Source organism: Camelus bactrianus, chromosome X, assembly GCF_048773025.1.
Source record: "Camelus bactrianus isolate YW-2024 breed Bactrian camel chromosome X, ASM4877302v1, whole genome shotgun sequence".
Classification (NCBI taxonomy): Eukaryota; Metazoa; Chordata; class Mammalia; order Artiodactyla; family Camelidae; genus Camelus; species Camelus bactrianus.
The window spans coordinates 114631052-114658812 of NC_133575.1; the positions used below are offsets into that span (position 1 = coordinate 114631052).

Sequence of the window (27761 nt, forward strand, 5' to 3'; positions counted from 1 at the left end):
ATAACTGTGTACATGCGCAGTTGGGGCAAGTTGTGAACAGTAAGATAAAAAAAGATCAAAAATCCAACTGCCACTTCTGAGGTGCTGGGAGCAGAAGCAGGGTCCTGCGCATGATCCCTGCACACAGCAGCACCAAGGGGTGAGCAGGCCACCTAAGACACCCCTCAGCCCGATCCCTGGACCCGCCCCCAACCGATTAAGGGACCAGCTCATCCCCACCCCACCACCGCCACTGCGGCCGCCAGGGAGTGAGTAAGGGCACCTGTTCCTTGTTTCGCACCCCCACGCTGCAGCATGAGTCCCAAGAAAGCCTCGCCTGCATTTCTCCTCTGGCCTCTTATCAATTGCTATTGATTAAGGAGTCCAAGAACCCTGGTTAGTAACACCTTTCCACCAAAAGAAATACCTAACCACTCCATTTATAAGTAGATGGTTCCAACCAATTAATAGACGTGGCTACATTTCCCCCCAAATTAAAAATATCCATGGTACCTCCATGAGTTCGCTGCCACTGAGTTCCTGCAGTGCCCCAGGGCACCTAGGTGCACAGTTTAGGACCCACAGGTGCAGCCATTGGGAGGCAGGAGCAAAAGACTGGAAGGTGGGAACACTCGCAGTGTTTATTCCTCTGGCTCCCACCCTCCAGGCTGCGGCAGTGCCCTGCACAGGTGGCCTGGTACCCCCCTGCAGCCCGAGCTACACTGGATTCCAGGACTCCTTCCTCCCCTTGCCACTTGAAGCCCAGGGCGGTAAGCACTCCCCTCATGGCACTTCACCACCCAAGGGGCTTCCCAACCCTTGCTGGTCTCCCCTAACCCTGCCCCTACCTTGTAAACAACCCTCTGAGTGAATGTGCAGTGACCTGGTTCCAGCGTTCCATCCATTTCCTGCCAGAGTCCCTGACTGCGCCACGGGTGGTTCTAGACACCATGAGGAAGCAGGCAAAAAACAAAGTCCCCGCCGTCATGGAGCCCACAGTCTAGTGGGACAGTAAACAAAGAAGCAGGTAGACAGATAGCATCAAGGGAGAAATGGCTTTTAAGAAAACTCAAGCAGGCTGAGAGTAGATGGGTATTTGAGGCATAGTTTCAGGGAGGGTGGTCAGGGGTGGCCTCTCCAAGGTGGGGGCACTTGGGAAGTGAAGGAGAGGACGCACATCTGTCCAGGGGAGGAGCTTCTAGCCAGAGGGGACGGCAAACATGAAGGCCCCAAGGTGATGGAGTGCTTAGCATATTGCAGGACCAGCAAGTCAGCCAGGGGAATGGGTGAGAGTACACACAGGCCCGGGTCTGTTGGGACTTGTAGGCCACGGTCAGGGTTTAGATGTTATTTTCATCACAACAGGAAGAGTTCTGAGCAAGGATGCAATGCCAGTGACTGAGGTCTCTAGAGATAGTCTGGCTGCTGCGTGGAAGTTGAACTGTAGGGGACAGGAGCAGACTCAGACAATTGTTGCGAGGTCACTGCCAGGGCTCCAATGAGAGGGGACGGTGGCCCAGCCAAGGGAGGTGGCCCAAGAGGAGGTGAAAAGAGGTGGGAGTCTGGATGATTCTGAGAGTGGTCACTGCTACAGACTGCTGACAGATCAGGTGTGGGATGTTCCAAAGCCACTAGCAGGATGGCGTTGCCAATTACTCAGGTGGGAAGAGAAGGTTTGAACAGGGCCTTTAAAGATGCGTATAAGCAGGGTTAACAGTCACAATAATATGGCTGCACAGGGCACGAACCCTTTGGTTCCTGGATCATGGGGAGGTCCAGGAATCCTGAAGGAAGGGCAGAGTCAGTTGGTGAGTGGGGAGAACGGCTGAACCAGGAAGGATTTCAATAACTTAATGCCAGCAAGGCCATTGGATGACCACGTGGGGATGTTGAATGCAAGAGCCTGGAGGTCAAGAGAGATCAGGACTGGGGATAGAAACTGAAGTCAAAAGCATGCAGATGAGATTTCATTTAAGCCATGAGGCTCGTGAAAGAACCTGGGAAGTGAGTGCAGGTAGAGCAGGTGACCAAGGACAAAGCCCAGGGCATCCCCACAAGCCGTGAGATCAGAGAGGTGAGGGGAAAAGGCAAGGAATGACTAGCCTGGCTTTTCAGAAGCCAAGGGGAGAAAACGCTTCCAGGGGAGGGTGCGATCAGCAGTGTCAGATGACCCTCAGATTTAGCCACATGGAAGTCATCACTGACCTTGGCCAGAAACAGCTTTGGGGGAGGGGTGGGAAGTAAAGTGCTGGGAGGAAGTTAATGAGAGTGCCGAACTACAACTCCACATGGTATGTTGCATTTTCATGAATGAAAGATTAAAATACCATTCTTGTTTGTTTCTTGTTAGGCACTACTTTGATTTTTTTGCACCCCCCCCCTTTTTTTAAAGCTAGATGACAGAGCCAAACAAATGAATAGTGAGAAAGTAAAAAGGATCGCTCCTGCAAGACAGCCCAGAATTCTGCAGGAAGCCAAAGGGATATGAAAAGCAACTCAATTCCAGGTCTTCCTCCCAGCTCACTGGGACTCTTGAGCCCAGCTCACTAATTTGGTGGGCACTTTGCTTCTGGTCAATAAAGGCTTTTGTAAACGAAAGCCCCTGAATTCTCATTAGAACCAATGCAAGCGAGGGAGGAAGGCAGGTGGCCCCTTTCCCATTCTCCTCCCCTCCCCGGAGCCTAACTTTGCTAATATCTTGACAACACAGCCTGTTTGCATTAGCAATTAATTGGCTGCTCCAACAATTCTGCGAGGCCAACAAAGCAGAGGTCAGCAGCCTCTTGGTGTAGATAAGGGAACTGTCGCCAGCAAATGGTGGGGCCACACTGGAATGCCGGCCCCGTGTTAATTCCATCATCCGGGGCTAGCTGAAGCAGCAATAAAAATAAAAAGAATGTCGAGATGAGCGGCTTGGTGCCTTGGCTCTATTTTGGCCATAGCGCCTGTAATGAATTCCGCTCTGCAACAATGCTTCCTGCTCAGGGTATTGCCTCTAATTTGGAAAACAATCCCAAACAGAACCACCTTGCAAGGCCAGCCAGATGTTGTCTCTAGCCTCTCCTTCAAACAGATGTTTTCAAGCTTTAAAGCTGCAGAGCCCTCTGACATCTTATGAGCAGCCTCAAGTAGAAAACTAATAGAAACAGAGCTCAGGATTAGCTGAAGCTGGAGTGGCGGCCCAGGCCCACCCATTTCTGCTCTGTTCCTCCCCCGAAACCCACCTGGGGACAAAGGTGAGCCTGACCGCACACTCCCCACCCCCTCCTCAGCAAAGGGGAAGGCTCTGCCCGGACAAAGAGAAGAGAGTCTGTCTGCTGGCCCCAGACTGCACCCTGCTTCAAAAGCAGCCGTCAGGATTGGGGTGGGGGGAGTTGGGGGCATGGAAAAGGCCTCTTGGGACATAGCTGGTAGCCCCCACTGCAGGTGGCCCATGGCATGGGGCACACTCTCCAACCTCCTCGTGAAGTAGTTTAAAAATCAAACCCCAGCAAAAGACATCTAGCTGCCTTCCAGAGCCCTCAGAGGTGCTTCAAAACACTCACTGCTGCGCCAAGAACATCACTGCGGTCCAATTTTTGGCGCATTTACTTTAAAATCCTGAACTCAGAGCAGACTGAGGATTGATTTAAGTTGGCAAAGTTGAAGCAATGAGACATCACAAGCTAGTTTTTTTTTTCAAAGAATGAAGAGGACGTTAATACCCATCCCTTAGCTTCTCTTAGTAAATGATAACAAATTTAGTGCCTTAAACCAACACACACTTTTATCTTACAGTTTAGGAGGTCAGAAGTCCAACACAGTCTCCCTGGGCTAAAATCAAGGTATCAGCAGGGCTGCATTCCTTCTGGAAGCTCTATGGGAGAGCCAGTTCCCTTGCCCTTTTTCCAGCTGCTCGAGGCTGTGTGTGCAGTCCTTAGCTCCGGGCACCTTCCATCTTCAGAGCCAGCAGTGATCAGTTGAATCTTCCTCACATGGCATCACTCTGATTCTAACTCCTCAACCGCCCTCTTCTGTATTTAAAGGACCCTTGTCCTTTAATCGGCCAGGATAACCCAGGAGAATCTTATTTTAAGGCCAACTGATTAGCAACCTAATTCTATTTGCTGCCTTAATTCCCCTTACTGTGTGACCTCACAGTCACAGGTTCCAGGGATTAGGGTGTGGACACCTTTGGGGGGCATTCTTATTATTACCCTGCCTACTATAGCTTCCCACCCACCTCCATTTGGAACACCAACCCGCATGAGAGATTTTCTCACCCATTTCTATTATGTGTTTAGGTTGACTTTAAGCTTTTATATACAAACCAAGACTGGCTGGTCAGTGGACCTGTGAGCAAGCCTCAGGGAGGCCAAGTCTGGGTTGGGGACCAGGAACCCCTGCAGCCAGGCCTCCCCATGCACGTGCTAAGTGCAAAGGGTAGGAGAGGACACATGGCATGAAAAGCACCAACAGCACGTGGGGAAGAACCCCAAATGAAAAAGTCTGTGCACCTGGAAACTATCTTTCCTTAACTCACAGAACCCAAACCAGCTGCTCCCCACCCTCCCCTCTGAGCAGCCAGACAGCCTGGTCATCCTCATCCTTGCTGCTGTCATCCCTGCTGCAGGCACCTTCAGGCCCCCTCCTCAGTGCCTGCTGACACTGACTCCTGGGTGATTTTTGACTTTGTGTGCTTAACAAGCACACACATTGGTGTTACCTGGTTCCAAAATGATGGAGGGGACGGGGGTGAGGAAGGGGCTGAAAACCAACCGAAACTGGTGAGACTAAAAGGCAAACAAGTCCCCAGACCCAGCCAGGCCAGTGCGATGACTGGGATGCGTAAGGGCGAACTTGAGCCATCCCAGACAAGGAAGGGCCCCTGCATCGCATCCCCAGGATGCGCCTCTGCAGGGACCACTCCTGCGCTCGGGCAAGCAGGGTGAAGCAGCTCTGGGCCAATCCTGCAGGAGCCCCTGTGGCCTGTCTGGCTCATACCCAGCCCAAGTCAGACCACAGGGCTTCTGCCTGGATCTCAGTGCCACCGGCATGTGGAGCCCACTGGGCTCCCACCCTCTCCCTAGCCCGACCAAGCTCAAAGGCCCTGAAGAGCACCCCCAAGCCAGGAGTCACATGCTGCTGCCCCCTTCAGGTGTTCTGCTTGGACACCACTGAATTTATTTTAAATGGATATAATTCACACACCATACAACTCACCCTTTGCAAGTATACAATTCAGTGGTTCTTGGTACATTCACAAGGTTATATATCCATCACCTGTCTCCAATTCCAGAACATTTCCATCACCCCAAAAGGAAACCCTGTACCTAGTAAGCAGTCACTGCTCGTTCCCCTGAGACTCTGGCAACCACTAATCTACTTGCTGTGTCTAGGGATTTGCCAACTCTGGACATTACATATGAACTAAATCATGCAGTATGTGGGGCTTTGTGTTTAGGTTCTTTCACTTAGCATAAGGTTTGCACTGTAGATTTTTAAAATGCGGCTTGGAGTAAGTGTTATTAACGGAGCTCAGTCGGAGCCAGGTGTTGTGCTAAGTGTTTTATTCATTTGTACCCATTTAATCCTAGTAACCACCCCTCACGGCGGATGGTGGTATTATCCCCATTTTACAGATGAGGAAACCGAGGCATGCAGCAGTTAAGTGACTTGTCCTGTGTGGTGGTAGTGCTAGATACCTCTTTTTCTTTTTTAATGGAGGCACTGGGGATTGAACCCAGGACCTCGTGCATGCTAAACACATGCTCTACCGCTGAGCTGTACCCACCCCACTGGGCCACCTCTCTTTAAGGGAGCAGGCACTTGGAGGTTTGCCAACACGCTGATCACACTTACTCTCGGCCACTTCTCACATTTCTATGACCTGCCCCATTCCTGGACAGATTGGCCTTCACGACCCCTCCTTTGGTTATTCAGATAAACTTGAGTTCAAGTCCAAAACCTTGCTGGACCACGTGTTTTTCATCTGAGTTACCACTCAGTTACTTTTCAAGGCTGTATGCAAGCTGCTTGTATGGACATGAGGAGACGACATGGGTGACAGTGCCAACCTTTCAGGGTAGCTAAGAGGTGCAAAGTGTGTGAGACACGGAGGGCCTGGCGCATGGAAAACACTGGGGAAATAGAGCCCTCGTAAAATTACCACCCAGCCGGACCCCTGAGGTTCTCCCTGAACCTCAAAAGAACAGCTTCCCATTTCTGGAGGTGCAGACAGGTGACATACCCGTCCTCAGGCAGTTCTTCAGAACTAGTAAAATACTCAGTGGACTAAAAACCCACCTGTAATTAGAACAGGAACGACTCGGTAACCACCCTTTTAAACTCCTGGGAACCCCAAGTCTGTCTCAACTTTCCCCATCTGGAGGGGTTTCACAAACCATGCTTCGAGGTTCCATGTGCCTTCTGAGGCCTGCCAGGATTTCTCTGTCACACCTCCTTACTAAGGACTAGGACCCAGAATAAAGTGGCTCTTGGGCAGACCCACCTGATCCTCCACTTTGGGGCTCCCGGACAGCCAGTGGGTACCTACATGGGCACCCGTGTTTAGTGTTTGTTCATTTTAACACGGCAGCTCTGAAACTAACTGCCTGGATCCCCAGAAGGGACCACCAATGCAAAATCCGTATCTGTCATCTTGTTCTGAACAAAAGATCCAAGAAACCGGGTCCCTGCCTTGAAGCAAAAGCTTCTCCTGGTTCAGTGTTCTTAATTAAAATAAAAAAGATCACTGGGTACCAGTCTTATCTGTGTGAGATCCTGGCTCCATAATTCCAAGTCCCTCATCTGCAAGGTGAGGATAATACCTAACCAGCAAAACTGTTGGGGCAATTTAAAAAATATAGATGTGAAGTGGTACACAGCAAGCACTCAGGAAATGGTAGCTGCTAGCAGGGCTGCAAATCTGAGGGTGACACACACCTGGTCCTCTCAAGACACTTCTGTGGGTTATTAGGCATCATACGAAAGAGCAAACCGGGCCAGGTTCAGAACACTGTCCCAAGGCCACGTGGCCAGTAAGGCATAGAAGGAGGGCAGCCTCCAGGTGTAAAGGCATTATGCCTAGTGCTTAAAAGCAAGGACTGTAGAATCAGACAAGCCTGCCTTCAAGTCTTAGCTTTGTCACCTGAGGCAAGTCATTTCCCCTCTCTGTGCCTCTGTTTCCTCATCTGGAAAATGGCTGCACTCATTCGCAGTATCCCCCCCACCTCTCAGTTCACGTAGTGTAACGCATGATGGTGAAAATCTGAGACCTGATCATTTATGTTCTTCCCCTCCTCAATGTGCATACCATGTTGAAGACTTTCAGAAGATAGCCTTGAAGGGAGTATTTTTCTAACCTTTCTGTGCTTCCATTTTCAGATTTCCCATATCATTAAGATGCAAGTCAATCAAATGATTAACAGTTTTTCCCACAAATGCATCATACACAAAATAGAAATCGTCACCCCAAAGGGAAAAATGAAACAAAGTTCAACAACCCTGTAACTTGCTTTATTTTTCTTCATGACACTAACAATGTAGCATAGGGATTGGGATGTGTTTGCGCTCATTTTTCTCCCCCACCAGGACGTCAGCTCCACCAGCATAGCGTCTGAGGTTTGTTTACTGCTGTAGTATCAGTATCTAGAATAGAGCCCGGCTCCTTTGTAGAATGGTGAATGGTTCTTCTTGTACAGACTCCCTGAGGGTTGCCCACATGAGAAACATTTCTGCATCTCTTGCAAAACTTCCTTGGACTGTCTACTGTTTTCCTGAGTTCCTTATATATAACACCAACCTCATGAGGACTCAGTATTAGGACACAGTTTTTGTGAGCTCATATATTTTTCACTAGCTGAATCTGCCTTTGTGTAATGAGCACAATTCTGTGCTCAACTTCTGTGTTTTCCTCAACCCCTTTTTCTGATGTGGAGATGTGATATAAGTGTAAGAAGATTCCGCTGGTACTTCTGGGAGACTCTATTTTTAACTACAGACTGCATTTATTCTAAGACGATCAGTAGGTCAGGGGCGGGGCCTGAGATGCTGCATTACTAGCAAGTCCTAGGTGATGCCCATGCGGGCCTGGACCACACTTTGAGTAGCGATGGTCTAAGAAACATGCTCCTTTAATTTGGTAGAATGTCTCTCTTCTCCTTGGCAAAATATCACCAATGGCTCGAACACTGGGGCAGGAGCCAGAAGCACCTGGGGAGCTGGTCAGAACTACACATCGCTGTCCCCCGTCCACCACCCCCCCATCCCCGCCGCCGAGATCCTGACAAAGTAGGAGTGCGTACAGGAAGCTCCCCAGGTGCTGTTTCTGCAGGTGGCCTTGAAACACATTTTGAGAAGCCCTGCTCATGGGAACGGGTGCTCTCTTCCAGGTTTTCCCAAAGGCAATCGCCTGGAGACAGCTGTTGTCACCGGTGGTGACACCCTGTTCAGGATTTCAAGAGATGACTCTTGCTGTTTCTACCCAGCACCCAGAAGGCTCCCAGTCCCTCCCATTGGCCACAAGGATCGCGGCGGGGTCAGCCTCCGCGGGCCCGGGGCGCGCACCTCCGCCCCCCGCCCCCCGCCCAGCGCGCGGCCACGCCCGCCCGCCGGCCGCCTCTGCAGCAGGCCCTCGGGGCGGGGGCCGGGCCGCTCATGCGCACCACCCGGCCTCCCCAGCGCAGAGCCCCCGCCCCGTGGGTCCACAGGGCGGGGTCCCCGCGCGCCCCTCGCCCGCCTTACCTCTCTGGACCAGAGTGGCCAAGGAGAAAATGAGGCAGATGAGGAACGCCGAGCGCCAGGCCACCATGGCTAGGAGCTGGCGGACGGGACCCACAGGAGCACACCGCGAGAGCGCCCGGAGGGGAGGTCGGCGAGGAGCGGGGAAGGAGGAGGCGGAGCCGCAGGGGGAGGAGCCCGGCCACCACTGCAGGGTCTGACCAGAACCGGCGCGCGCGCGCGCGCGCGACGCGGCCGGGAGGGTGGAGGAGGGGCGCGCACGAGCGCCGGCGCCGGGGTGTGCCCTGCGGGGATGAGGTGGGGCGGCGCCGCGAATGTGGCGCGAGGGGCGGGGCGAGCCTGCACTCTCGGGGGCGGGGGTCGCTGCGCGGAAGGCGGGACCTCAGCTTGGGGGCGGGGCTGACGCCCAAGGGGCGGGGCCCGCGGGCACCCTGCAGGTTGCGCGGTCTGGCACGCGGCCCGCGGGCCGCTTCACAACCACGCCCTTGAGAAAGAAGTCTCAGAGGTGGGCCCTGCGGGCCCCGAGCAGGGAGTTCGCAGGGGCTGGGGAGCCGGAGGCGCCGGCAGCGAGGATATGCGGTGGTTTCCACCTGGCGCGCCAGACTCCTCCCGGGCCCGGAGCAGGACCCGAGGCGTCGCACGTCCCTGGTGCGCTCTCCAGCCAGGTGACCTTGGACAGGGCTCTTCCCCTTCTGGCCTTAGTGTCCCCTCAGTAAAAGCTTGTTCCCTAGGGGGTCCTTCAGCCTGCGGCTCCAGGACGGAGCACCCGCCCTTTTGCCCCCGTCGCAGTGGCCGAGCTTGCTTGTCACAACCGCTGGCTTCCCTCCCATTTAGCCGATCCCTGCAGGAAGCTGTAGTGGAACCCTGTCCAGAGATTAAAGAAAAGTGCTGTTTTCGTGGCTGGCGGCTGTTGGCAAACAGCAGCACGTCTCGAGGAAACGCTGGGGACGCGGGGGCAGGCAAGAGGGAGGGGGCGGCGGCCTGGAGCCGGAGCGTCGGGGGCCCGGGGGACGAGGCGGGTGGGACAAGGTCAGCTCCCCCGAGGCTTTGATGAATGCGCTGAAAGTGCAAGTTCACATCTGCAGAGTTGATCTGTAATTGTGCTCAGTGATCGACACACGCGCTGCAGCCCTTTCCCGTGAACCCCCTCAAACCGAGTCCATCTCCAGGACCCGACGAAATCAGATTCCGACACTGCCCGGAACAGCAAGATGCCCGGTGAAGCCTTTGACGTGAACGCTCTGCAGAAGGGCTCCAGCGGCAGCCAGCCTTCGAGGACAAAGGGATAAGCCCCACTGCTCCTCGGAGTGTTTGAACGGCGTCGTCAAGCCTGTCCCTGCCATCATGCTGCACAGGCTGCCCTGGGCCACATCCTCCTTAGAGGGTGGCTACTACCACCTCCCCCCAGTGTCCCTTCAGTAGGCTTCCTGTGTCCCCTCACCGAGCCCGCATCTCCAGAACCCCCTCCCCCCGCCAACAGTGGCTTCCACCAGCCTCTGAGCCATAGAGGAGGGGAGTCTCCCTGAGATGGAGCCAAAATCTATCCCTGGGTGACTTCCATCCATTGCTCTGAATCTTGGGGCTGCAGAAACAAAACATGTAAGGGATGAGTGGATATTCTCATTACCAGGGCAGTGCCTGTTCATTGACACTAACTAGCTGGATAATTAACAGAAATCGCTCGGAGTTATTAAGCATTCATTCTATACATGGCATATGCTGGGCATTTTATTCTTATTTTTTATTCCCACAACAATTTCATGTATCACCTCAATAATTAATGAGAGAAAGGGAGTTAACTAGCTCTAGTCCCATAGTGTCAAAAGGGGCAGGGGGATCACTAGAAACTCCAGAAGGTGAATGGCTAAAATCATGTGCTCTAGAGCCAGGCAGGGTGGCAATCCTGACTGGACACAATAAGATTGTACCAAGGATTGAATGAGATGTGGGAAAGTGGGTGGCCTGGGACACAGTGAGCAGGGAAGCGTTACTTGTTAGCCTTGTAACAGCTAAAGAAATACTGGCTACTGTGAGGTTGGGTAGTTGCTGTGTATTCCAGGATGTGAGTATGCTCCCAACTCTCCCACTAACTCTGGCTACCCTCGGCCATTCCCTTGCCCTCTGGCTTCAGGGGTCCCATCTGTACCAGGAGGGCTCTAGGCATCATGGTATTTTGGAGCCCTTCAGGCTTTGACGGGTGAACCCTAGCACCTACACACTTGTCTACACTGACGAGGCACAAGGAAGTGAAGAAAATGCAGCCTGTAAGTGGAGGCATCTCAGTCAACAATACGAAGTGCACACAGTCACACCCAGCTGGAGCTCCAACTGGTAAATGTGTAGTAGAGATACCTAAATCCCAGCAGCAAAACCTTTAGTCAAAATAATGCAAACGTCTCAGGTCGATTATCCACCAGATAACTCTCCCTATGTAAAATGACTCATCTGGGGCCTGGTTCTTCTCTCAGTCTTACAAGTTAGGTTTGTGTGAGTCTGCAGGAGCTAAGGACCTACCTGGAACCTGGCGAGCATCTCAGTCATGTAGCTGCTACCGTGCTGAATTGCAATTGATAGTGGAGCTGATTTACATACAGGAAATTCTACACTTAGAAACCATGATTCTGTGCTCCCCACCCCCCCACACACACATACACTCCCCCACGGCCATTGCACTTGGGCGCTGGGATCGGCTCCTGGCCAAGCCCGCCTTGTCCCCACACTACCCCCATACCCCCTAGTCATCACCCTCTTGCTACTCTTCACCCCTTCCTGAACTTCTCATATCCTGAAAATTGTCACCAAGTAGAAAACCATTCAACCTGACGAGCTCTTCTCCTAAAATGCCTACCTTTCCTTAGTGCTGACTCAGGCAGAGAAGTGTGGCATGGCCAAATGACGACTAGGCTAGTCTGGGAGTACGGGAGAGGTACAGATGGAGCTGCAAGGGCTGACACTAGTCTGTGTTAAGTAGGCTTCTGAGGGCTAACCTGGTATTCCACCACTCTCCAATCTTCTGCCCCCGAGAATGACGCGTTCTCAATTCCAAAATAGCTATTACCTCACTATCATCATTGCAGAATTCCCGTTCCTGCTCCCAAGTGCCACAAATACCTCCTTGCAAAGTCCCCCAAGGGAACTGCTCTCATCTGTGGCCAAAATTAGGCCCACCTGGCAGCATCTGCCTACCAGCACTCTGGCATGGCCTGGCTATCAGCCCCATCACTGATGAAGGTGCCAATCTCCAGAGCACCACTGTCCATGTCAGGGGCACTGGAGTGGAGAGGGAGTCCATGTGAGGGCAGGGGCAGGGACAAAGGTGTTGCCCCAACTCAGGGTCACCCTTTGGCCCTAGGACCCAAGGCAGCTCAGCTTGTGCTCATGGCTTCAGCAGCCCTTCCCCTTCCATCCGCTTCCTCTCCTCCCCCAGCCTTGGGCCTTAATCCCCACCTCCTCACCCTGTGCACGGGCCAATTAAGAGACAAAGCCACCCTGCATGTCACTGGGAGTGCAGACCGCTAGCTATTGGGGAGGGGGTACACCAGGAGCTGTGACACTTCCCCAGATACCTGACAGCTGGGGTGACTCTTAACCGGTCCCAGGCGAAAGAAGAAAATGAAGTCGTTGTGGCAAGTTCTCCCCCATAAAGCTAGAGTACTGACCTTTATTCTGAAATCATGGACTTCTGGGGGTATACAAAAGTCCTTTATTTCATGAAAACATGGCAATGTTTTGTTTAATGTGCTTACTTTGCAAATAAAAAGTTGGAAACCCTGCCCATCCCCACATTTCAAATAAAGAAATCTACTCACTGGTGAAATTCACAACTCTGGGAACCCTTGGCTCTACCAGCAATGCGTAGCCCACCCAGGGCCCTGATAACGTAAGGATTTGGGGGAACACACCCTGTATGTAAACAGAAGCCCTGAAAATGGATTCTACAACAATGTTCCCTCTCATATTTTGGGAGTTGTAAACAAATTATCCCTCCTCCTCCTCCTCCTCTTCCCCTTCCTCCTCCTCCTCCTCCTCACAATGTGCTTCTGTCCTCTCTTGGATTTTCCAGTAAGGCAAGGTCAGGCGGAGCCTTGAATGCCATGCTAATGAGCAAAGCTTTGATCCTGAGAACAAAGGGAAGCCACTGAAGGGTTTTAAGCATTAAGCAGCAGGAAGTCAGGGAATATGAGAGGTAGGGAAAAAGGTCCACGGAGTGTCTACTGGCATCATCTAGCAGAAGGTGGGAGCCTGGGGCTGAAGAGGAGGGTTTGGGTTCAGGGTCTGTGTATGGTGGAGGCAGCAGTGGCCATAGAAAGGAGGGGATGGGTGTGTGATTCTGGCTCTGTTCTCAGGGCCAAGGAGCAAAGGAAGTCCAGGGTGCCCTGTGGGGAAGAGGCAGATGACAGGCAGGAATAACTCCAGGTGATGTAGGCAGTTAGAGAGGGGAGCGCAGGGCACTGTGGGAGCACTAAAGAGCAAGCAGTTGGAAGGTCAGGGTGAGCTGACTTAAAGGAGAAGTAATAGTTCACCATACAGATGGGTATATTAGGGGTGGGGGGACATCCTCCAAGAGAACCGCTGAAGCAAAGATCCAGAAATGAGCCTTTGAATTTGAGTTGCTGGAACCAGGTCATGCAGGGCTCCTAGAGCAGGTGAAGTTTGGACTCTATCCAAACCTAACTGGGAACCCCTAAGAGGTTTACATGGGGCTAGGGTAAGGCTGCCAGGTGACGAGATCAGACTAGCATTTCATGGTTCCCTTTCTTTGAGGAGACTCAGGACTCTGCTGTCCAGAACCCAGCCTCTGCCTCTGAAAATGCTGCTCTCGGTTACAAAGCCAATGAATAGTAAAAAGCTGGGGAAAGTGGAGACGAGATTGGGATGGGGCGGGGAGGCAGGGAGAAGAGCCAGGAGGCTGGTGCAGGAGTCCCCGCAGGGCTTAAGCTGGGCTCAGGAGCGTGGTCAAGCTGGGATTCGATTCTCCAGCTCTGTCACCGGGAGCCGAGGCAGTGTGGCTTGTCAGGAGCCCCCACTCCACTGACAGCAACAACCAGAAGACTTCTATCCCGTGTTTCTGCAGAACCCCACTCCCTGCTCCACTCCTGTGGCAACTGCATGCAACAGAGTTTCTCACCCCTAGAAGGAACTCTTTGACCTGAGCATTTTGTAATCCAGTGCAACAGATCCTCAGGAGACATGACTCATCTCACCCTTTTGGACCCCTGGTAGAATTCCCATTTGGGGTTTCAGGTGTTTTCTTAACAAATCAAGGACCATACAACAGTGACGATCATGACAATGGTGGCCACGGTGACAACATACAGAAGGAAAAGAAGACTGGTGCAAAAGGCCTGTGGGTCACTACTTAGTTTGAAGGCTCATTATCATGAGGAGTCCTCTGCCCTGGAAATCTAAATGCAGAACACCCACCCATCTTCTAGAAGCCTGCGTGCCAAGTCAAGCAGGGCAAAACCTTATACCTGCATGTTTTCCTAATGCAAGAGACCGTTCTGTAAATTTCTCTCTAGTGCTCAGTCAAGTTAATATGGAATTTGCATAAGCACTTGGCAAAAAATAACTTACGTCTCTGTAATATTTCCAAGGCAGCATTTTCCACTCTGAATCCTGACCTCTGCAGGAGCAGGACTTAACATTTGCCTCGCAAATGTGGACCTTATTTAACTCACTGGGTGAAGTCTCCCTGAAGCACTTGGGAGACTCAAACCACAGAAACCAACATTTGGCCTCTTTATGTCTTTTCATGTAATCGAAGCTGCCCAAGAAACCTCCCAGAAAAAGTTACAGAGCACAAATGTGGAAAACAGCATCCAGTGAATAGTAGTAACATTGTGTTCACAAATACCTCTTGTTGGTTTTCAATAGGGATTGCCTCCCCTCTGGAGCACCAATACATCAAACACTCCTTACACACTCAGACACACACATGCACACACACACAGACACAGGGCACTAGTGTATGTGAATTTGGATATTACAGGAGCCCAAACCCAGCCCATTCAACACCACCTTTTTTTTAAAGTGAAGTATGGTTGATTTATAATGTTGTGTTAGTTTCAGGTGTACAGCATGTTAGTTTCAGGTGTACAGCAAAGTGATTCAGTTATACATATTTATATATTCTTTTTCATATTCTTTTCCATTATAGCTTATTATAAGATATTGAATATAGTTCCCTGTGCTATATAGTAGGACCTTGTTGTTTATCTATTTTATATATTGTAGTATGTATCTATTAATCCCAAACTCCAAATTTATCCCTCCACACCTTTCCCCTTTGGTAACCATAAGTTCGTTTTCTATGTCTGTGAGTTTATTTCTGTTTTGTAAATAAGTTCATTTGTATCTTTTTTTTTTAGATTCCACATATAAGTGACATTATATGATATTTATCTTTCTCTGTCTGACTTACTTCACTTACTATGATAATCTCTGGGTCCATTCAAGTTGTTGCAAATGGCATTATTTCATTCTCTTTTATGGTTGTGATAGATAGATAGATAGATAGATACATAGATACATAGATACATAGATCTATCGATCGATCACAACTTCTTTATCCAGTCATCTGTGATGGACATTTAGGTCGCTTCCATGTCTTGGCTATTGTAAATTGTGCTGCTATGAACATTGGAGCACATGTGTCTTTTCGAATTACAGTTTTCTCTGGATATTTGCCCAGGAGTGGGATTGCTGGATCATATGGTAACTCTATTTTTAGATTTTTAAGGAATCTCCATACGGTTTTCCATAGTGGCTGCACCAACTTACATTTTCACTAATAGTGTAGGAGGGTTCCCTTTTCTCCACATCCTCTCTAGCATTTATTTGTAGACTTTTTCTTTTTGTAGACTTTTTAATGGTGGCCATTCTGGCTGGTGTGAGGTGATACCTCATTGTAGTTTTGATTTGCATTTCTCTAATAATTAGCAATGTTAAGCATCTTTTCATGTGCCTTTTGGCCATCTTATGTCTTCTTTGGAGAAATGTCTGTTTAGGTCTTCCCATTTTTTGATTGGGTTGTTTGGTTTTTTTTTTATATTCAGTTGTTTGTATATTTTGGAAATTGATCCCTTGTCGGTTGCATTGTTTGCACATATTTTCTCCCAGTCCATAGGTTGTCTTTTCATTTTGTTTATGGCTTCCTTTGCTGTGCAAAAGCTCATAAGTTTGATTAGGTCCCATTTATTTGTTTTTGCTTTTATTTCTATTGCCTCCAATAAGACCTTTTGATTTCATTAACTCCTTTGCAAACATCAAAGCTCTGTTTGATTGCAGACTTTTGTGACCTGGCCTGGGTAAACTAAGGCAAATAAAAATTAGAGCAGCATGGATCTACCTCTAACTGCTATGTGAATTTGAACAAAAAATGATTAACATGTATCCACTGAGGACCTGGCAATTCTACCTCTTCAAGACTTCTCAAAGCACACTCTCCTCTCCACCCCATTAAGGACACCCCGACACAAATGACCACCTGTGAAAACAGGGCATCTTCACTGGGGTCCTTCCTTCTCCTTTCCCTGCTCTCCTCTGCACTCCTCACTACAGGAAGAGTGGATCTCAGCCCTCCCCAGCTCGCGCCCCGCAGTGCCTTCTTCCCGTTGTTCCTGGGATGAGTCTAAGCTCCTGAGCTCAGTATTAAAGGCCCTGCAAGACCTGACCCCAGATGATCCCTCCCAATGGACTCCCTCCCACCACTCCTGGCCCCAGGTTCCAGCCTTACCAGAACATTCCCTGCTTTCTAAATCTCCGTGTTCCTCCCTGCCTCTGTGCTTTTACTCACACTCCCCCTCCTGCTGGCACCTTCTACCACACCCTCTCTTCCTCTCGCTCTGTCCTCTCTCCCTAGGCTGTCTCATCCACACCTACAGGCTGATCACACCCACCAGCTTCTCTTATGAACCCAGATGCATCCATTCAGATGTCTGTTCTGCCTTGTCTAATGGCTTTTCAGAGGAACTGCAATGTCCAAAACAACTGTCCAGCCTGGTCCCCAAAATCACCCTCCCACTCCCCAACATGGTCCTCATCTCAGGAAGTGGCACCGCCGATCTCCCACGTGCTGGGGCCCCAAACCTAAGAAGCACCCTTGACCCCTCTCCTAGCCTCACCCACTCCATTACCAAGTCCAGCGAACTCTGCCTTCTAAACAGGTTTGGATGTGTGTACCCATGTGTGTCCTGAAACTGCATAGCTGCCTCCAGCCCGTTCTCCACCCGGCAGCCAGAGGGAGCCTCTTCAAAGGTAAATGTAACCATGTGTTGCCCTTGCTTAAAATCCATCAATCTCATGGCTAAAGGCTCTCCGTCTCAATCTGAGCAAATCCAAGTTCCTGTCCACGGCCTACAAAGCCCTACATGAGCCGGCCTTAGCCCACCATACTGCTTCATGCCTCCAGATTCTCCTACACGTTGTCATTGTCAGCAGTGACCTTCCTGCCCTTCTCCACCTGGCCGGCTCCGCTTTATCCCTCATGCCTTGCTAGAACATCCTGTCTCTCCCAGCCCAGGAAAGGTTAGGGGCCCATCCTTTCTACTCCCATGGCCTCTGTGCTGCTCTCTACCTTAGCGCTGGGTCCACTGCTTTGAAATTTGCTGTCTCTTTCCACTGTTCCCCTGGTTCTCAACCCTGGTGACATGCTAGACTCATCAGAGAGCTTTCTTTCTTTTTAAATTGAGGTCAATTTCACACTTTTGAAGTATACTACTTAGTGGCATTTAACACACTCACAAAGTTGCTTTGCAATCACCTCTATCTACTTCCAGAATATTTCCGTCATCTCCAAAAGGAAACCCCAAACCTGTTAGCAGTCATTCTCTATTTTCCTGCCCCCCAGCCCCTAGCAACCATTGATCTCCTTTCTGTCTCTATGGATTTGCCTGTTCTGGACATTTCATACAAATAAATCCTATGATATGTGATGTTTTGTGTCTGACTTCTACTTCACACGGTGTTTTCCAGGCTCATCCATGCTGCAGCATGTACTCGAACCTCATTCCTTTTCATGGCTGAATAATATTCCATTGTATGAATACACCCCATTTTGTTTATCTACTCATCAGTAGATGGATATCAGTAGATGGATGTTTCCAGTTTGGGGCTATTGTGAGTGACGCTGCCATGAACATGGATGTAGAAGTTTTTGTGTGGCTGTATGTTTTCATGTCTCTTGGGTCTATACTTGAATTGCTGGGTATCAGTGAAGCTTTTTTGTTTGTTTGTTTTATGTTTAAAAAATTTTATTTGGGGGCGGGGTAATTAGGTTTGTTTGTTTGTTTGTTTGTTTTAATAGAGGTGCTGGGATTGAGCCTGGGGCCTTTTGCATGTTAAGCGTGGACTCTACCACTGAGCTATTACCCTCCCCAGGAGGCTTTTAAAATTATCCCTTGTGGGACAGAGAAAGACAAATATCATATGATATCACTTATATATATAATCTAAAAAAATGATATAAATGAACTTATTTACAAGACAGAAACAGACAGACATGGAAAACAAACTTATGATTGCCAAAGGGGAAAGGGGATGGAGGGATAAATTAGGAGTTTGGAATTAGCAGATACAAACTACTACATATAAAATTGATAAACAATAAGGTCCTACTGTGTAGCACAGTGGTGGGAATGCAAAATGGTGCAGCCATTATACAGAACAGTTTGGCAGTTACTCAAAGAAATTAAACATAGAATTACCATGTGATCCAGCAATTCCATATATATATATATGCTCCAAAGAAGTGAAAGCTGAGACTCAGTTAGTCACGCACCCATGATCAGAGCAGCATTATTCACAATAGCCAAGAGGTGGGAAAAAACTCCAGTGTCTATTGACATATGAATGGATAAACAAACTGTGATCTATACTCACAATGGAATATTATTCAGCCATGAAAAGGAACAAAATTCTGACCTATGCTATAACATGGATGGACCTTGGAGACATTATGCTTAGTGAAATAAGTCAGACACAGAAAGACAAATATTGTATGATTCCACTTATAGGAAGTATCTAGCTAGAATAGGCTAATTTATAGAGGCAGAACATGGACTAGTGGTTACCATGAGTTGGGGGTTGGGGGAAAAGGGAATTTATTATTTAATGGCTAAAGTTTATGTTGGAGATGATGAAAAGTTTTGGATATAAATAGTGGTGATAGTTACACAACATTGTGAATGTAATGCCAGTGAATTGTGCACTCACAGATGGTTAAAATGATAAATATTATGTACTATATTTTACCACTCACACACAAAAAAAGCTGTTTAAAAAGCAAACAAACCATGTGAGCTTCAAGGAAAGCATTTTGGAAAAGAAAACAGAAGGCTCCCCGATTGCAGGACCACCAGCTGGGCACAGACCCTGCCGCCTCGCCTTGTCTCCCATGAAAGCTCCTTGAAGCTCGTTCTTTCCCTGGGGTTTCACCCCTTTTTTCTGCTTAGGCAGAGTCCTAAGAGAAAGAGGTTTTCATGGACCTTGTATCTCCCTTTTTTTATTCTCATCACTCTTTATCGTCCTCTACACCCATTTATGATCACAGATCCCTGCTTCTGGTCACTTCTTTTTGGCCCCCATTTAACAGAGCCCTAGGAGTGACTTTGCCATCTTGCTTCTCCATGCACTCTGGCTTCTGAGTGGTAGCTTGTCTTTAAGAGCATCCACCACCCCAAGCATCTCCTCCTTTGGATGTAATATTCCCCTGTGTCTCCTCATTACTTAGATGACCAGGCCACATGCCTTGGCCTGGCATTCAGTTCCAAGCCTGTCCTGCCTGAGTGCATCTGGTTCACCAGGTGACCTCACTGTGCCCTCAACTGGCTTCGTGCCTCCCTTTCTCCTTGGCTTTTCTTATGAAGTTTCCGTTGCTCATCGTGTCTTCCCTTAGCTCCTCTATCCTGGTATCCAAATGCTAATGCCCCTGAAGCCCAAGGGCAATGGGCACTTCTTTCTTGAAAGCCTTTGGAGGTCAAATATTACCTGTTTCATAAGGAATGACTCATTACTGCTTTGGGTGGGCATTTGCATCTTTTACTATTTTTCAACTACACCCTGATGTTGATTTTATGTAGAGAGAAACCTCTCGAAGCCAAGGACACTTCTTACTTTGGGTTTCTCTCCCAGAGCCGCACATGTAAGTGACACAAAATGAGCATCATCCATGATGGCTTGGTGACGAGGAGGATGCATCTAGGCACGTGGGTCCCACCTCCTGTGCCACTTTCACACTTCCCATCAGACTCCGACAGGGGGCTCAGCCCTGGGCTCAAGGGTATAGGGAGTTCAGTAGCCCTTCCTGTCATGGGTGGGAATTTTCCTTTAGAAACTGACCTTTGAATTTTTCCAAGGCTATCTTTCTTTGGCGAAAAATAGTGAAAGAACTGAGTGAAAGTTCCCCCACTCAGAGATCTCACTGTGTCTTCTGGAACCGCATCTTCCTCACTGCCACTGCTATCTCTGCCCTAGTGCCAGCTGTCACCGTCTTACATCAGAATTATTGGAGCAGCTGCATCCTGGTCCTTCTGCCTCCAGGGCTGCCCCCGTGAACCCATGCTCCACATGGCAGTCAGGGTGGCTGTCCTGAAACAGATTTCTCCCTTTTACTCCCCAGCTGATGAATGACAATTTGTCTCCAAGGGAAAAAAAAAAAGATCCTGAGACTGGGGTTCCAGGGACCTTGACCGTCTGACCCCCAAGTCTCGGTCCCTGTTGTAACTCTTATGATTCTGATACTTCACTTATGGCACAATTTGTTGGTTTCCCAAATGAAAGGGGAACATTGATGCCTCCAGGACTCAGTCCAGGCAAGTTTCCCCTCCTGGAATGTCTGACCATTTGAGACAAGTTCTGAAAGACCCACCTCCTCTCCAAACCCTGTTTCCTGAGCTCTCCTCCCACTTTTGGGCTCACAGTATGAAGCCAATAAATACTTGCTGAAGAAAGCAATTAGCCCACAATGAAATCCCGCTTCACACCCACTAGGGAGACTATAATCAAAAGGCAGATAATGACAAGTGTTGCTTAGGGTATGGAGAAATTGGAACCCTTATATGCTGCAGCTGGGAACTGTCTTAGTTCTGGCTGCCCTAACAGAATACCATACACTGGGAAGCTTATAAAAACAGAAATTTATTTTTCACAGTTCTGGAGGTGGGAAGTCCAAGATCAAGGCACCAGTAGATTTGGTGTCTGGTGAGAGCCTGGTTCATAGAGGGCTGTCTTCTTACTGTGTCCTCACATGGCAGAAGGGACAAAGGAGCTTCTGAGGTCTCTTTTATAAGGACACTAATCCCATTCATGAGGATTCTGCCCACATGACTTATTCACCTCCAAAGGCCCCCCCACCTCCAAATATCATCATATTGGGGGTTAGGAGTTCAACATATGAATTTGGCGAGGACCCCAACATTCAGTCTATAGTAAATATAAAATGTTGCTGCCTCTAAGGAAAACTATTTGGGAGGTCCCCATCAAGTTCAACACAGAGTTCTATAGGACCTGGCAATTCCACTCCTAGGTATATCCCCCCCAAAATTAAAACATACATCAGTGCAAAACTTGTACATAAGTGTTCATAGCAGCATTATTCATAGTAGCCAAAGTGGAAACAGCTCAAGTGTCCATCAATTGATAAATAGACAAACAAAATGTAGTATAGTTTACAATGGAATACCATTAGGCAATAAAAAGGAAAGAAGTATGGATACATGCTTTAACTTTGATGAGCCTTAAAAATATTATGCTAAGTGAAAAAAGCCAGACAAAAAAAGACCACGTATTGTATGATTCCATATATATGAAATGTCCAGAATAGGCAAATCCATAGAGACAGAAAGGAGATTAGTGGTTATCATGGGCTGGGGCAGGGGAGGGGGTGATGGAAGGAGGGGCAGAGTTTCTTTGTGGTGTGATGAGAATGTTGTGGAATGAGATAGTGGTGATGGTTGCAAAATTTTGTGCATATGCTAAAAATCACTCAATTGTACACTTTGAAGGAGTAAATTATATAGTATGTGTATTATATCTCCATAAAATAGTTTTAAAAAGAAAGAAACCACTTGGCAAGTGTGTATTGAGCAGCCACTCTATACCCAGCACTGAGCAAGTAGCTTTCAGGCATTAACTCCCTAATTCTCATCAGCCTCCTATGAGATGCTGCTATGGACTGAAATGTTTGAATCCCTGATAAATTCGTATGTTGAAGTCCTAAACTCCAATGTGATGGTATTAGGAGTTGGGACCTTTTGAAGTCATTAGATTTAGATGAGGCCATGAGGGTGGACCCCCCCTAAGATGGGACTAGTGCCCTTTTCAGAAGAGACATGGCTCTTCCCTCTCCCTCTCTCTTCCATGTGAGGACACAGCCATAAGCCGACCATCCACAAGCCAGAAAGAGAGCTCTCGCCAGGAAGTGAACTGTGCTGGAATCTTGATCTTGGACTTCGCAGCCTCCGGAGCTGTGAGAAATAAATGTGTTATTGAAGCCACCCAGTCTGTGGTATTTTGTTGTAGCAGCTCAAGCTAAGACACACAGGTACTATATTTATATCCATTTTTCAGCTGAAGAAACTGAGGTAAAGTATCCAGCCCAGTGTCACTCAGTGTCACTCAGCCCGTAGGTGGCAGCACCAGAATGTGAACCTAGGCGGCCTGGCTTCCAGACTCCTGTACTGGACTGCCTCTCAGGTGGACGAATATGTGCTATAGGGTTCATGGTCAGAAAAGGAAGAATTGGTTCCTCATCAGCACTCCAGAAGAGGGGTTCAAGGGGCCCCCAACCCCTAAAAGCTGCTTCTGCCAGGGAGTCCTGGCAGAATGAGCCCCCTAGATCCTGTTTACAAAGGCTGGGTCCGTGGGAAGGGGTCTTCTGCCTTCACCCAGAGTAGCTTTACAGGATGCTCTTCTGCTGCCCTCCATCCAGCCTCAGCCTTGAAATTTGGGCCGGTAGACCAAGTCAGGGGTACTTGTCATCCCAGGGGACCTGTTCTGGAGGGCCAGGAGAGAGCCAGGGTAAGTATCTCCAGCCTTCAGCTTTCCTGACGCCAAGGGCCGGGCCTCAGCCTCTGTAGGTGCTGGACCTTGCATCATGCACCAGAAGTATAAGGAAGGGGGCTCCTAAAGCCAGTATTGGGGCCTGGCATTGCTTATGCTAGTAGGAGACTAAAGGTGTGGGGTTACTCAGTGTATAGAGGATGACATTCAGCCGTAGAGGTAAAGATAGAAAGTGTGACTCAAGCCAGCCAACTCTGCCTTCCAAATGTGACTCTGCCATTTACTAGCACTTACTGTGTGACCTGGAGCAAGTCACATTGCCTTTCTGGACCCCAGTGTCAGGACACATAAAACAGAAAGGAAACATTAACGCGCGTGGACAGCACATGGAACAGTGCCCAGCACACAGTAAGCTACCAACAGTGGTAGCTTTTGTTTTGTCTTGTTTAACTATTATTTTAACGAACGTGTCCAAATGGGAAGAGAAGGAGACACAGTCAGAGAAACAGCTGGGTTATAGATGCTTCCTGAATCACAACAAAGATAGTTTGACATTTTTTCCCCACATATCCTCTCAAGGGGCCCCATTCTGATCTAGAAAAAGGCAGGTGACAGTCCTACTGTCTCCTGGTGAACACACAGTGCCTGGCCACCTGTCCTGTTCTGGCTACCAGCAACCTCTCTGAGAGACATTAACAAGCTGAATTTAGCCCAGGAACCAGTGATCAGGAGGTCAAAGGGAATTCAGAATGTTCACCCAGGGAATAATCTTGGGGAGTGTTATAGGCAGGAAGAAAGATGACTTTAAAGGGTTAGAGGGAGAAGAGTGATGAGGGAGAATCTTGGGGGGAGCTCATGAGGGATTTGATCTCTTCTGTGTGGCCTCAACTTGGAAACAAAGGATAAAAGGGACAAGTTCCGGGGTGATGGATTCTGGGACTTTCTAACATGCAGAACAACCTCAGGATGGAAGAGCTGGCTGGCCGCTGGGGGATGCTGGTTCTCTAGTCTCCTATGGATGTCTCTTCCAACCTGGAGACCCTTTGTGTGAATCACTCACCTCCCCCACCAGGTTTGGGCCAGGACAAAAGTGAAAGGCTGGTTTCCAGAACTGCTAGAGCAAAGCAAAGAGAGGGTTTGGCCCTTAGTTTAGTCTAAGCCCAAATTTGAGACACCCCTTTGAGGCTCCGCCACGTGCTGCCTGTGGCCAAGCTGAACGTACGCTGGGTTTTCTTCCCCCGCCTTCCACTCTTTCCCTGTGATCCTGAGAGAGTGAGGCTGTGAGAGAGCTTCTGCCAAGAGCTTTAGTTGTCATCTTGTTTTTAGAAACAGGATGAGTGGGTGAATGGGGAAAGCATACATACTGAAACAATTCCTAGGATTCTATCTAGATCAAGGCCAGGGTCTAGCTGCTGAGCTGGGGCCCAGCCCATCCTTTCCAGAGAACTCAATTCTAAAATGCATTTCTCAATGTGCTCCTTCTCTTGAAAATGAAATCCTGGCATTTAAATGTGATTCCTGTCCTCACTCAGATCAGTGTTGAAAGACACATGAGAGGCTTTCCAAACACAGCCCAATAGCACAGAACGCACCTTCCTTCAGTGTTATCTGGTTGGTTCAGCAGCCCCTCATTCATAGATGAAGAGGCTGAGGCCTGGAGAGGGGCAGCAACTTGTCCAGCGTCACACAGTGAGGCATCGGCAATGTAAACGAGGCCTCCCACCTTCACGTGGAGTTGGGGGTGGTGTGGCTTCCCGGGCTCAGCGGCACCCTGGGGGCCACACCTGCCTCCCTGTTCTCCCAGCTCTAAGGATTTCATTTGTACCAGGCTCTTCTGAGTTTAAATCAAGCAGAATGGTTTCTAACCAGCAGCAGGGTTTTCACTTGTAGATAAACCACAGGAGTTAACAGCCACTGACCCAACAGAGGAACAACTTGACTCTCTCCAGTGGAGCCCAGCATTTGAAGAGTGATCATCATCATTGATTTCAGTTAGTAAGTGAATACTTGTAATTTACATGTAATTTATAAGCGATGCTGCCTCTCTTAGTGCTGTTTCTTGTGGGCTGTTTGGAAGTGTAAACGACAGTACCTTTATCAGAGGATTTGTGCTTATTTGGGATTTGGCTTCCCATCTAGTCAGAGAGAGCAGAATGGAGATTATGCCGAGTCTAATTCTGCTGTGCCCCAGGACGAGCCCATCACGAGCAGCCTTCCACTTACGGTCTATGAATCAAGTGCTATTCATGGGCACTGAACAGAATGAACCAACCCAAACCATCTAGCTTGTTAGACATTCTCTAAATCCCACTCTCCCCTTTCAATGCACAAGTTCAAGACCTGTTTCAAAGGGTAAATGTTACAAACATGAAGAAATTGTTACAGGTTATACTTGGAAAGAGTTGAACTGATGTTGAACTACCCTGACCTGTAGGTGGCATGTCTTCAAAGAGATTCACTTGAATGGATCAAGTTTGCAGAACAGTCAATAGCAAAATAGTTCTTTGTGCTTTCAATGTGGACACATTCTTACCACACAAGGAGTCTGTGCGGCAGCACTTTCATAGGGTGATTTTAGATTTTGGCCTTGGAGGTTTGAAGGCAAAGGTTTTCCAGTTAAAGTGATGATTTATAGAGATAATAGCCAAAGTCAACTCCAAATTTATCAGTCGGTGACCCTCCCCCACCCCTACACCCCTGAAATCTGCACTGGGGGTCATTTCACAGCTCAGGAGAGGAGCTGAAACTCTAAACTAGTCAATTCAGTAACACAGTAACAGCCCCAGCAGCAGGTTGCGGAGAGGACAGGGAAATATGAGCTGAAAAGGAAAATCTTTCAATGGCCTTTGGTTTTGTTTTCTAGGTTGTTTGTATCCTCCATCAGCACAGAAATCCGGAGTTGATGCACTGGATTCTGCTGCAAGTTGCATCTTGATAAACCTATAGCTACCATATGACCCAGCAATTCCATTCCTAGATATCTACTCAGGAGAAATGAGAACATCTGTCCACACAAAGACTTGTACACGAATGTTCATAGCAGCATTATTCATAATAGCCAAAGTGGAAACAGCCCAAATGTCCATTAATTGAAGAATAGATAAACGAAATGTGCTCTATCCATACAATAGAATAGTATTCAGCCGTAAAAAAGAATGAAGCACTGATACACAGAACATACATGGATGAACCTTGGAAACATTATGCTGAATGAAATAAGTCAGACACAGAAGGTCATGTATGGTATGAAACTGTTTATATGAAATGTCCAAAATGGGCAAATTCACAGAGATGGAAAGTAGGGGAAAGGGGAGGGGTGAGGAAGGAGTGCATAATAAGGGTGTGGTTTCTTCCTGGAGTGATGAAAATTTTCTAAAATTGGTTATGATGATGGTTTCACAACTCCGTAAATGTACTGAAAACCAATGATAGTACACTCTACAATGGTTAAAGTGGGAAATTTTGTCTCTGAAAATTCATTTTATTGTGGCAAAATTCACACAATATAAAATTTAGCCATTATTAAGTGTGCAGTTCAGTGGTATTAAGTACATTCACATTGGTTTGCAGCCTTTACCACTACCCACCTCGAGAACTTTTTTGTCATCCCAAACGGAAGCTCCATACCGATTAAACAATAACTCACTGTTACCCTCCCCCTCCAGACCCTGGTCGTCTCCATTCCACTTTCTGTCTCTATTTGGCTTTCACTGTTTTAGTTTCCTCATATAAATGGAATCATAGGCAATTTGTCCTTTTGTGTCTGGCTTTCACTGAGCATAACGTTTTCAAGGTTCATCCATGTTGTAGCATGCGTCAAAAGTTCTACCATGTGACTTTTATCTCAATAAAAAACATTGCATCCTGATGGGAGACAAAAGTAGTCTAGGGAGGTAGGCGTAAAGGCGGTAGGTAGTAAAGGGAGGTGTTGGTGGACACGGGGCTAAGCCATCTAGAGGACTTCATCATGGAATGCCTTGAAGCCAAACAGAGACCATCGAATTTGATCTTGCTGTCAGTGATGGGGGGGGGCCACTGAAGGACTTACCAGGCATGGTGTGGGGAGACGTGGGCATTAGGAAGTTCGCCCTAGGGCAGTGAGGGGGCAGGGTGTTCATCAGAGAGACGGATTAGCCGGCTGGTGTACCATTATGCCCTTGCAAGAAGTTTCGGTGTTGAGAGTAGGACTTTCCTTGGGAGGAATAGAAGTGCCCACTTCTGCTGTGTCTGTAACAGGCTCAGTTACATATATGAAGGCTGGAAAGCACACCGATACAGCAGCAAAGAAAAGCAGATGGCCTACTGATGAGAAGCACTGGCCAACAGACAAGAATTAGGGGACATGGGGTGACTCACTGTTCACAGACCCACAAAGCCTGGGACTGGTGGCCACCGCTGGCCCCAGGAGTGGGGTGGCTCTATAGTCAAAGTTGTTATCACTTTCTCTTTTCCTTTGCAGGGTGTGGAGGGTGGCAATTAGGTTTATTTAGTTTTAATGGAGGTACTGGGGATTTGAACCCAGGACCTCGTGCACACTAGGCACACACTCTGCCACTGAGCTTTCTCCTCCCACTTAGAGTCAACACTAAATCCACCAGCTGGCTGCTCTGTCTCCGCCTGGGAGCATGGGAATTGGTGTCGTTGTAAGTCAGACCAGCAGAAAGGGAACCTTTTGAGGGATCCTGGAGTCTCTCTCGTTGCCATTTAGGTGAGAAGGTTTGGGTTGGTCAGTGTAGACCCTACACCCATAGGCAGACATTTTTGCCTCCATTCTTGTGGGAGGCTGAACAATGGCCCACAATGACATCTGAATCCTAATTCTGAGACTCCAGGAAAGCTACCTTATAGGGCAAAGGAAAGTTTGCTGATGTGACTTAGTTAAGGATCCTGAGGTGGGGAGATGATCCTGGATTCTCCAGCTGGGCTCTAAATATCATCACAAGGGTCCTCCTAAGAGAGGCAGAGGGACATGGCTCACAGAGGCAGTGTAACCACTGAAGCAAGATGCTCCGCTGTTGGCTTTGAAGATGGAGGCAGGGCCCACATGGCCAGAACTACAA

The 27761-nt window shown here is 48.6% G+C and overlaps 1 protein-coding gene across 4 annotated transcripts in view; it reads right to left on the minus strand.

Moving 5' to 3' along the window:
- Window positions 1-8962, minus strand: part of CD99L2 (CD99 molecule like 2) — a 94676-nt gene extending 85714 nt beyond the window's left edge. For 2 of the 4 annotated variants that reach the window (XM_074359362.1, XM_074359360.1), the window contains exon 1: window positions 8704-8962. In XM_074359362.1, coding sequence (XP_074215463.1) covers window positions 8704-8770 — 67 coding nt within the window. In that variant the 5' untranslated portion in view covers window positions 8771-8962. The remainder of the gene's footprint in view (window positions 1-8703) is intronic. The other 2 variants (XM_074359363.1, XM_074359361.1) reach the window with 2 other exon arrangements.
- Window positions 8963-27761: the final 18799 nt, after the last annotated feature.